Raw genomic sequence first — 10,512 nt, 5'->3', positions numbered from 1 at the left:
ATGCGCTCATTGTTATTGCTGATGTTACGCATGCGCTAGGGTTACAGTAATGCCTCTGCATGTAGACCAAGGGCAGAACAACTGGAATGTAGCGCATGCGCTCATTATTATAGTTGATGTTAATTAATTAATTACGTTTTTAATTTTCGTGGCGACTTACCACGCTATGAAAAAATTAATTAATTAAAAATCGAGGTGGTCACGTGGACAGACGTCACTATGTCTGCACGTGACCAAACGTGTTGACACCAGAACTCAATCGAATAGGTTCGTTTCGTGTTTATCGTCTATAACTGATCGTGAATACTACGACTATTGATTAGTTAGGGATACTGAGATCTCTAACTACTCAATAGGTGAGGTTATTTACCTGTACTTTGTCCCCTAGTGCTGACCTCTTCGAACAGCATTGTCATTCTGTCTAGTATGATTTGTAGGGAGGTGTAGACTTGCATGTAGAATTGCTCGTCGTACTTAGCTTGTAGTACGGGATCTTCGGCTTTCGACACGTCCACGTCGGATTGAGCAATACGGACTTCACTTGACACGTGCTAACACATCCATAATATATGATGTTAACAGGTGTGTGTGTGTGTGCGTGCGTTTGTGTTTGTTTGTGTTTGTTTGTTTGTGTTTGTTTGTGTGTGTGTTTGTTTGTTTGTGTTTGTTTGTGTGTGTGTTTGTTTGTGTGTCTGTTTACATGTGTGCTTGTAGGGTTGTTTGTGTTTGTTTGCATGTGTGTTTTTGTTTGTGTTTTTGGTTTGTTTCTGTGCATGTGTTTGATTGGTGTGTGTGTGTGTGTGTGTGTGTGTGTGTGTGTGTGTGTGTGTGTGTGTGTTTGCTTGTGTTTGCGTTTGTTTGTTTGTCTGCATGTGTTTTTTGTGCCACTGTGTGTCTGCATGTGTGTGTTTATGTGTTTGTTTGTGTGCGTGTTTGTGTTTATGTGTTTGTTTGTTTGTGTTTGTGTGTGTGTGTGTGACTGGTTTATGAGTGTGTACACACATGCCGGTAGCTTACATCCTCCACCACAGTGACAGCTCCTTTCTTTGGTGGGCTTCCTCCACCACGTGACCTCCTTCCACTAGCAACGGGCTTCGACTTTGACGTCGGCCGATCCTCACCAACCTTCTCCTTCTCTCCTCGTTTTGATCCTTTCGACTCAGCAGCCTTGTCCCTCTTTCCTCCTCCTTTATCTCCACCAACTTTGCCTCTGCTCTCTTTCTGCTTCTTGTTGGTTTCAGGAGGAGGTTGTTCAACTTCTGTGGCTTCTGATTTGATGAAGCTTTTTTCGGGAAGACCGAGTGTGTTGCGTATGCGAGCCGAAGAGCTGACACTTAGATCAACCCAGTCGGCAAGTAATTCGTATCTGAAATGATGTGAGGTTGCAATTGAATACGAATGGAAGTTTCCTTATTTGCTGTGTTAGGTCTTGAAAAATTGGTCTCCTAAGTGTCATGCCTGTCTGTCTGTCTGTATGTATGTATGTATGTATGTATGTATGTATGTATGTTTATCTGTTTGTCGTCTGTCTGACGATGATTGACGGCAAAGACAATTTATTTTGTCTGCAGCTGAAGCCAGGTTTGACGTCTTACTTCGCTCCCCTTCAAAATGGAGTAGCTACACCAGGAGGATCAAAATGCTACTCCACCACATTCAAATGCTACTGGAGTCAGATCCAGAATTGGGAATTCTTAAAACAGATATTCCATCGCCTTCAATTGTGTCTCAAGACAACAACATTTGAATGAGGTGGTAACTCACTTTCCTGAAGTGCATGCTCATGTCCAACAAATGTATTGCATCACTAGTCCATTGGCGTACTTCAATGGTAAATCTGTGTCAGTTATCCAGAGATCCCTTGTGTCCTTTTCTATTCGCTTTGTCTATACACCCAGTTATCAACAGGTTTCAAATGAAGCACATTGACCTTGCTATTTTGGCTTACTTGGATGACATTTTTGTTGTCGGCTACAGTCAACAGTATGAGTCTGTTCTAAATGAGCTAAGAAAAGAACTCCGATCCATCAACCTGATGATTTGTGATCGAAAATGTGAAATATATTTGCAAGAGAGTCATGTAAACAGCTACTCAGTTCCTGTAGTAACTTCTGGTGTTGAAATCCTTGGAGTTCCTGTTGGCAATGATTCCTACGTCCAGTCTAGATGTAACAAGACAGCAGCTGCAGGTCGAAGTTCTCTGTTCTCAATTGCTCACCATGAATGATCATCAGAGTGCACTTCTCCTACTTCGGTGCTGTCATGTTCCTACACTAAATTATTTAGCAAAATGTGTGCCCCCTCGTTTTAAATCAAGCTTCTTATATTCATGACCAACTATCAAGAGACACATTCGCGTAAATACTGGGTTGAGCTCACTTGATGAGTTGGCATGGAAACAACCATCTCTTAAGATCAAATTGGGAGGTTTTGGCATTACAACCTTGATGAAAATCTCCACTGCTGCCGTTGTGGGATCATGGTGTAATCCACTATGCAAAATTCCTCAAAGATTTCCATCTAGAGCAGATCTATGTGACAATCTAATCAACTATGCTAGTTTACCTCCTTTCTATCAGCATCTTTGTGAGGCAGTTGCAAGCCTTCCTGCCACTGTAGGATTGGATGGAGAGGCACTTACACCTCACACATTGTCTGGACTTATGGCAAATCCAGTAAACTCCAAAATCGCCTAAGCTCTGATATCGCTGAAGAAAATGCTGCAACATGTGTTATGCAAACATCTTCTGTCAAGCATGCTGCAAGGACAAGGTCTTGTCAGGGACGTCGAGCTGGTTCATGGCTTCAAGTTATCTTTTCAGCACCAAAATTTGTTATTAAATCTTCAGAATTTCGGTTGGCAGCATTCCTGAGACTTGGCATTCCTTTACCTTTTCCTCAAAATTGTTACCAAGCGTGACTGTGGCCCAAGTTTTGATAAACATGGTTACCATCCATTAACCTGCAAGTTTGGCAGGGGCCAGTGTGGCAACATAATACAATCGTCTCGACTTGGGCTAAATGTTTAGATGAATTAAACATTCCTCATCAAGTTGAGTCTAGAAACAGATATATCAACTCAGAGAACCGACCGGATATAGCAACATACGATCCCACTGAATATTCCACAACAGACTTGGATATTTCAATGGCTCACCCACATTCTTGCAACACCCTAAAATCAGCTGCCAAAAGGTCAGGCTATGCGGCAGAGATGCGAGAACAAAAGAAAGATGGCAAAATATGGTCAACAACAATCCATATCAGAGTCTACCACACCGTGTATCCCATTGGTATTCGAGCACTTCGGCTTTTGGGGCCCTATGGCTGAAGAATATTTAAATAAGATCTCCACATGAAGTTGAAAGATGAACATGGAAGGAACAATGAAGCAGACTTTCGAAATAGATGGAGGAAGCAACCGTCTGTAGTTACAGTCTTGCAACTCTTGAGTGATTTTTAAGAAGTTGTCAAAGTTGTCTAAGTGCAACTTCGATGACTTTACATATGACTAGATACATGACCCGTCCTTTGTACAGGCAGAGTACTGTAGTGTTATGATGGAAGAGTCAGTTTGAGCGTGTGTAGACACGTTATGTGCAATTTTTTGGCAGAAATCGACACACTCCCTGTGTGGATTCAATTCAAATGTCTGGTGTGAGCATCTGTTTGAATAAACTGGAATGTGCTAATTAGTTAATATCTTGTTGAAGACAAATGAAAACTTAACCGAGTGTCCCATTCCAAGGAATTTGCAGCGACTTTCCCGTTCAGAGATATATATCTGGGTAACAGAAACTTGCTAGTCACGTGCAGTTTCTTACTCACCCATAGAATACATGCAGTAGCTTGACATGCAGGCATGCATCATTTAGCGCACTGTTTGGTCTCCGTTTTCGATGTTTTCACACTCCCAGTGTAGCACTCGGTGCAGGAAACATTTAGGTTGGATTCAGTGCAAATGCAGTCACACGTCTCTTCAGTGAGTCTTCTCGGAGCCATTTCACTTGGAAGACAATGCTGTCTTTGCAGGAAACAGGCGTATGGAATGTGGCAGGTATTCGGCAAGCGTACTCGGAAAAACCAACGGTAGGCGTATTTCTAAATACCCAGATATCCTACACAAAAATATCTTGTCGTTTTTGACGTCACCGGTAAGAAACGACACGCTCCGTGCATACCGTCTGAGGTCAGCTTAATTTTGGTGGAGGTCCAATGATCGAGCCGTTGCAGAGTAATTCGCTTGTGAGTGGAGGCGGGTCCTCCTTGGATATTTTAGAATATACTCAGCACATTTCCAATCTATGCACTGACCATTACTAAAGTGGACCTCTATGTCTTTGCTCTGGCCGTAGTTTGATGTTGTCCAATGCGAGCGAGTAGAAGCGGGTCCTCCTGGGATATTTTAGAATATACTCAGCTGTTTCCAACCTACCTACGCACTAAACAATATTTCTTTTCAGAACTCTTATCTTTTTGCTCTGGATGTAGTTTGATGTTTAAGATAAACAAATCAACTACAGCTTGCTCAGATAACGCAGTCTGATGGGACTGCTGGATAGCTATAGCATTGTGAAGTAACAATGGCATGTGAACAAACAATGGATATTGAAAGTGAGCATTGCACTCTTAGTTAGTAGAAAACAAAACTACCCTACGTGATTGAGTTCAAGTAAAGGAACTTCCTTCAAATTGAGTCTATCAGGGGCATTCGGTTTCCTTCTTGAACAATGAACAGCATTATGTCGTTGTGCGATGCACCCCCAAAAGGGGACCCGACTAAAAAAGCTGGAAGACGACACCACCCTGCCTATGTTCTTACCCATGTCAAGTTACACCCGTACCCCAAATTTTAGCCTTGTGGGCAATTCGGTCTAGCCGGCTATCAAACTTATACATATACATATACATATATATATATATATATATATATATATATATATATATATATATATATATATATACACAAACACTGCCGATTTTAGTAGTATAGATAGAGATATTCAACATTTTGCCCATTGACTGTTATTGTTTTGCATAAAGTTAGCGCTTGTTATCGGTAGAGTAAGCATTCAAATAAACAATCTGTCTGTCTGTCTGTCTGTACGTGTATTTACTGTTGCTACATACCCGATGTTGTAAAGCTGCTCTTGCTTTGCATTCAGAGGCGGAAAAGACATGCTGACAACAATTCGATTTACATGAGCAAGGTAGTCTTCTCGTCGTGCATCAGTCTCAACCAGCAGGATTCTCTAAACAAACTCAATTAGATCACTACATCTGTATGACACAAATTTCTTTGACTTGCTACACGATGAGAAGTATGTACAACTCGTGTCTGTATCTGTCTGTCTCTCTGTCTGTCTGGTTGTCTGTCTGTCTGTCTGTCTGTCTGTCTTTCTGTTTGTCAATACATATATTTTCAAAGAACAACACTACTACATTCTAGTCTGGCCCAAACGGCCGACGCCATAATTTAACTACGTGCGAATGAAGAATGTCCCAGTCTTGCCAACTTTCTGCTAATTACGCTAGCATTACACCTTGCAAAGCTACCGACATGCATTTACGCCACAATAACTTAAATTCACGACTGTTCTTTCTTCCGTCTTCGTCTATAGACTGGAGTGACAGGCGGTGTAGGAATTGAGCTGTTTGTCTGTCTGTCTGTCTGTCTGTCTGTCTGTCTGTCTATCTCATTTATTGAAACACAAACTCTACGTTACATTTCTAACACTAAATACAAGCAATCTACTGAGTTCAGCTTTAGTTTAATGCAAACTACTTTGATAGTCTCTTTTGTGTATGTTCTCATCTACTTCTCCAGGGAAGACCTATCTGTCTGTCTGTCTGTCTGAGGATATCTATCAAGATGTCTTCCTCTTGAGATAGAACATTTTGGGAGGTGGGGCACGAAGGCAGAGAATTTTTTCAGCATTTGTCACAACAGTCAGCAAATCCAGAAGCAAATTTTAATGCTTCCATGTTCACGTCGTATTGGAGAAAAAAGATTTTCTACAATTCTGCAAAGATGCAATGCCAAAGTTATCCTTAGAAAACTTTCAAAACTGTCACCTAATCATGGTGATTTAGATAGATTATTTGATTTTGACATTCAAATTCAAGTCCATTAGTTAATGACTTTGTTGTTTGGAAGGACAGATTTGTATTTTAAAAATCCTAGCATATGTACAAGTAGAATCTGCACAAGAATAAATTATCTGTCTGTCTGTCTGTCTGTCTGTCTTTCTGTTTATCTGTCTGTCTGTCTTCCATCTATCTACATATATCTATCTGCCAAACACATCTATTCATACCTTTTTCAAAGACCTTATAGATAAGTCCCATTCTTCGATGATGAGCTCATCCAACTCTTTCTGCAGCTCAGGTGGCAATCGATATTCTACATCTGTTCCTGCCTTTGCTCCTCCTTGTGTTGATGGTTTGCTTCCTTCTTTCCCACCGCCATGTTTCTTCACTTTGTCTTTAGCTGAACCAATGTCTCTACGTGCTGGTGCTGGTTCGACTTCGTGTGGCTCTACAAGATGATCAGGAATGTTGGCATTCTTCCATAGTGTTTTCAGTTCCTCAAACGCTCCTTGACTGAAGAATAGCTAGAAGTCATAGTAACAGTGAGTAAGTGGCAAGTGGTCGAGCAGACAGGTAGACACAGACAAAATGGATGGATGAACAGAGGCTAAACAACAGACAGACAGACAGACAGACACACACACACACACACACACACACACACACACACACACACACACACACACACACACACACATGCTAGAAGCACAACATCAGTCTTACTGAACTATTGGCTTCTTCAAAGCGTTCTTCTTCAGTAACCAGCACTTGCAGAGGAGAAGCAACGCGCTGTGGAGTTCTAACTGCATCCACAAGCTCGTTCACTAATCGCATCACAGCATTCACAGCTTGTCGGTGTTCCAATTCAGCCTATACATGCAGACACTTATGAACAAAATGATGATGATATATCAAGCAATGAAGGTGATATATTGCACGTGAGCGTGTGCACTAAAGATTTTGTTGTATAACCTATCTATGTCAGTTGTATGTTTATGTCTGTCCATCTACCCGTTTGTCTCCTATCCAACAGTTTGTCCGTCCATCTGTCCATCCACCAGTCTGTGTGTGTGCACGCGCGGTGTGTCTGTCTGTCTGACTGTCTGACTGTCTGTCTGTCTGTCTGTCCATTTGTCTGTTAGTCCATTTGTCTGTCTGTCTGCCTGTCTGTCCATTGTCTGTCTGTCCATTGTCTGTCTGTCTGTCTGTCTGTCTGTCTGTCTGTCTGTCTATCTGTCTGCCTGTCTGTCTATCTGTCTGCCTGTCTGTCTGTCCACTTGTCTGCCTGACTGTTTGTTTATCTGCCTATCCATCAATCAGTCTGTCCACTCATCCGTCCATCTGTAGTCCATCCACACTCCTCCTGCCTTCCACCTCCCAAACCACATCACCACCTCAACACTCTATCATCATCACACCCGCCTCTTCATCTCACCTCGATATCCGACCGTATTCCCTTCAACTTGTCCTCTCGTCGCGTCACCCCTCTCAGCGTCACCAACAGCGGAGCTCCCCGACACAACACAGGCCTCGTCTCCAACTGCCACGTCTCACTGAAAATCCCCGCATACGGCGACTTAAACATAAACGGAAAGTCCAACGAGCGACCCGGCAGCACAACCCCACTGCACGTGTTGAAATAGAAACGCTGTATGCCCTGGTCCAGACACGTATCGAGGCTACTGGTCTTCGGGACCAGTTTCCACGAGTAGTAAATCGCTGTCGTTCCATCGTTGACGATGTGCAAGGACGAGAGGCTTATTTGATTGCAGAGATTTTCGAATGTGACACGTGCATGTATTGGCTCAAATTCGGGTGACTCTTCCGGATTCTCGATGCCGTCCCAGAAGGCGTGGTTTCCACCAAAGATAAGAGATGGTCCGTTTTGTGGTTGTGTGGAAGGTTTGACGGCAATTGTTGGTGACCTAGATGTAGGTTAATGAGTGTTTGGACTATATTTTGAATTTGAGATTTTAATATTGTTCGCCTGCCGGTTATTTGTTTGTTTGTCCATCCGTCTGTCTGTGTGTCTGTCTTTCTGTCTGTTTCTGTCTCTGTCTGTGTGTGACTGTCCATCTGTGTGTCTGTCCATTTGTCTGTCTGTTCATTTGTTTGTCTGTCTGGATGTGTCTGTCTGTGTCTGTCCATCTGTATGTCTCTGTCTGTGTGTCTGTCTTTCTGTCTGTCTGTCTTTGTGTCTGTCCATCTGTCTTTCTGTTTGTCTGTCTGTCTATCTGTCTGTCCATCTGTCTGTCAATTTGTCTGTCCATCTGTCTATGTGTCTGTCCATCTGTCTGTCTCTCTGTCTGTGTGTCTGTGTGTCTGTCCATTTGTCTTTCTGTCTGCTTCTGTCTGTCTGTCAGTCTGTTCATCTGTCTGTCTGTGTGTCTGTCTTTCTGTCTGTTTTCTGTTTGTCTGCCTGTGTCTGTCTGTCCATCTGTCTGTCTGTGTGTCTGTCCATGTGTCTGTCTGTCTGTCCATTTGTCTGTCTTTCTGTCCATTTGTCTGTCTGTGTGTCTGTCTTTCTGTCTGTCTGTCTGTCTGTCTGTCTGTCTGTCTGTCTGTCTGTCTGTGTCTGTCTGTCTGTCTGTCTGTCCGTGTCTGTCCATCTGTCTGTGTGCTTGTCCATCTGTCTGTCTGTGTGTCTGTCCATCTGTCTGTGTGCTTGTCTATCTGTCTGCGTGTCTATTTGTGTGTCTGTCTTTCTGTCTGTCTGTCTGTTTGTCTGTCTATCTTCCATATTCTAAATACTCACATTAGCTCTTCCTCAATTTCAGGCTCCTCAGACGTTTCAGTCAGAGCAGCCAACACTGTAGTACCTTTCAACCGAGACGGAGCCTTCCCCAGCACCTCCAACTGACTAAAATCCTACAACAGAAACCATTGGAATACAGCAGCTCATCCACGACTGTCTCTCCCAACTCACTGGATAGTAGGGATCAATTTCATTCATGATCGGCTGCAACTGCTTGGTTCTCTGGGCAAGGTAAGGTGAGACCTTCCACGGGTAGTTGACTGGGGCAACATGAGCAGGCCAGAACATGCCTAAATACAATAAGTAAGTAAAAAAGTGAGGAGAATTTGTGTGCATCGTTGTTGGTGTTGGGTGTTCAGGTGTGTGTATTGATTGTTGTGTAGTAATTCCTCATTCTCTGTGAGTTTATTTGTCTGTCTGTCTGTCTGTCTGTCTATGTGTCTGTCTGTCCGTCTGTCTGCCTCTCTGTCTGTCCGTCTGTCTGTCTTCTGTCTTTCCTTCTGTCTTTGGCTGTCTGTCTGTCTGTCTATGTGTCTGTCTGTCCGTCTATCTGCCCATCTGTCTATCTATCTATCTGTCTGTCTGTTTGTCTGTCCCTCTGTCTGTCTGTCCTTCTGTCTGTCTGTCCTTCTGTCTGTCTGTCCTTCTGTCTGTCTGTCCTTCTGTCTGTCTGTCCTTCTGTCTGTCTGTCCTTCTGTCTGTCTGTCCTTCTGTCTGTCTGTCCTTCTGTCTGTCTGTCTGTCTGTCCACCTGTTTACACGTTAGATGAACTATGCAACATGTATCAACACACCTGTTTCTATTTGTGTTCTGATTGACTTGCCAACATGTTCTATGGCTGGTGGGTGACCTTTTTCTGTTTGTGTTAAAGTAAGACTGAAAAGTAGAGCAGTTATGCATGAATTAAGTCACAGGTAAAGATATCAATTAACTCTTTACTTGATGCCTCCTTCATCAGTGCCTATTTGTTCATGTTGTCGCCAGAATTCGCTGCCCACTCGATCTGATCAGAAAGTTGTGATCCCCAGGTGAATACAGAAACAGATGGATACAAACAGACAGACAGACAAACAAACAGACAGACAGACAGACAGACAAACAGCATGTCTGGTCAGAGTGTTTGACCGAACTGAACTTCCAGCACAGCAAAGAACCGACTCATCGATACCTCAACAATGACAACAGACCAGACATTGTTGTCATCGATCCCTAAACTGGCCACGACACAGAACTAGACAATTCTCTAGCACATCCCTGGTGCACTGACTTGCTAGCATTGGCTGCTAGCACAGCAGGTATAAATGCGGCCTCAAGGAGGGAGGAGAGAAAAGAGGTTAAATACAACCAAGAGCTTCTTCCAGGAGGCATCAAACCATCTTTTGTTGCCTTGGTTGTTGAACATTTTGGTCGTTGGGAGATACAAGCCTCCAACTATCTGAACAAGCTGGCCGAGTTGTCTAGAGATGATGAGGGAAAGAAACAAGGCCCAATTTAAGAGCAAGTAGTTATAGCAGACAAGTTATATAGCATTCACAGAATGAATACTACAGTTGCAAATTATTAAATCATTGTATGTGTAGGGCCTAAGGGTCCTTTTTGTTTGTGTAGTTTTTAGAGTTATTTAGTTTAGATCATCATATAGCTTGTAATAGTACCAATTTATGAGA

The 10,512-nt window shown here is 42.9% G+C and overlaps 1 protein-coding gene across 2 annotated transcripts in view; it reads right to left on the bottom strand.

Annotated features, from left to right (window-relative positions):
* Nucleotides 1-118: 118 nt before the first annotated feature.
* LOC134196664 (MYCBP-associated protein-like) overlaps nucleotides 119-10,512 on the bottom strand; it is a 15,664-nt gene continuing 5,270 nt past the window's right edge. For both annotated transcript variants that reach the window (XM_062665871.1, XM_062665872.1), the window contains 10 exons: nucleotides 9,785-9,848; nucleotides 9,639-9,721; nucleotides 9,017-9,135; nucleotides 8,846-8,958; nucleotides 7,526-8,015; nucleotides 6,814-6,960; nucleotides 6,318-6,614; nucleotides 5,131-5,252; nucleotides 1,018-1,366; nucleotides 119-551 (listed from right to left, as the gene is read on the bottom strand). In XM_062665871.1, the coding sequence (XP_062521855.1) occupies nucleotides 363-551; nucleotides 1,018-1,366; nucleotides 5,131-5,252; nucleotides 6,318-6,614; nucleotides 6,814-6,960; nucleotides 7,526-8,015; nucleotides 8,846-8,958; nucleotides 9,017-9,135; nucleotides 9,639-9,721; nucleotides 9,785-9,848 (1,973 nt within the window). In that variant the 3' untranslated portion in view covers nucleotides 119-362. The remainder of the gene's footprint in view (nucleotides 552-1,017; nucleotides 1,367-5,130; nucleotides 5,253-6,317; nucleotides 6,615-6,813; nucleotides 6,961-7,525; nucleotides 8,016-8,845; nucleotides 8,959-9,016; nucleotides 9,136-9,638; nucleotides 9,722-9,784; nucleotides 9,849-10,512) is intronic.

This window comes from Corticium candelabrum, chromosome 21, assembly GCF_963422355.1.
Source record: "Corticium candelabrum chromosome 21, ooCorCand1.1, whole genome shotgun sequence".
Classification (NCBI taxonomy): Eukaryota; Metazoa; Porifera; class Homoscleromorpha; order Homosclerophorida; family Plakinidae; genus Corticium; species Corticium candelabrum.
This window is presented reverse-complemented; position numbering and strand designations above follow the sequence as displayed.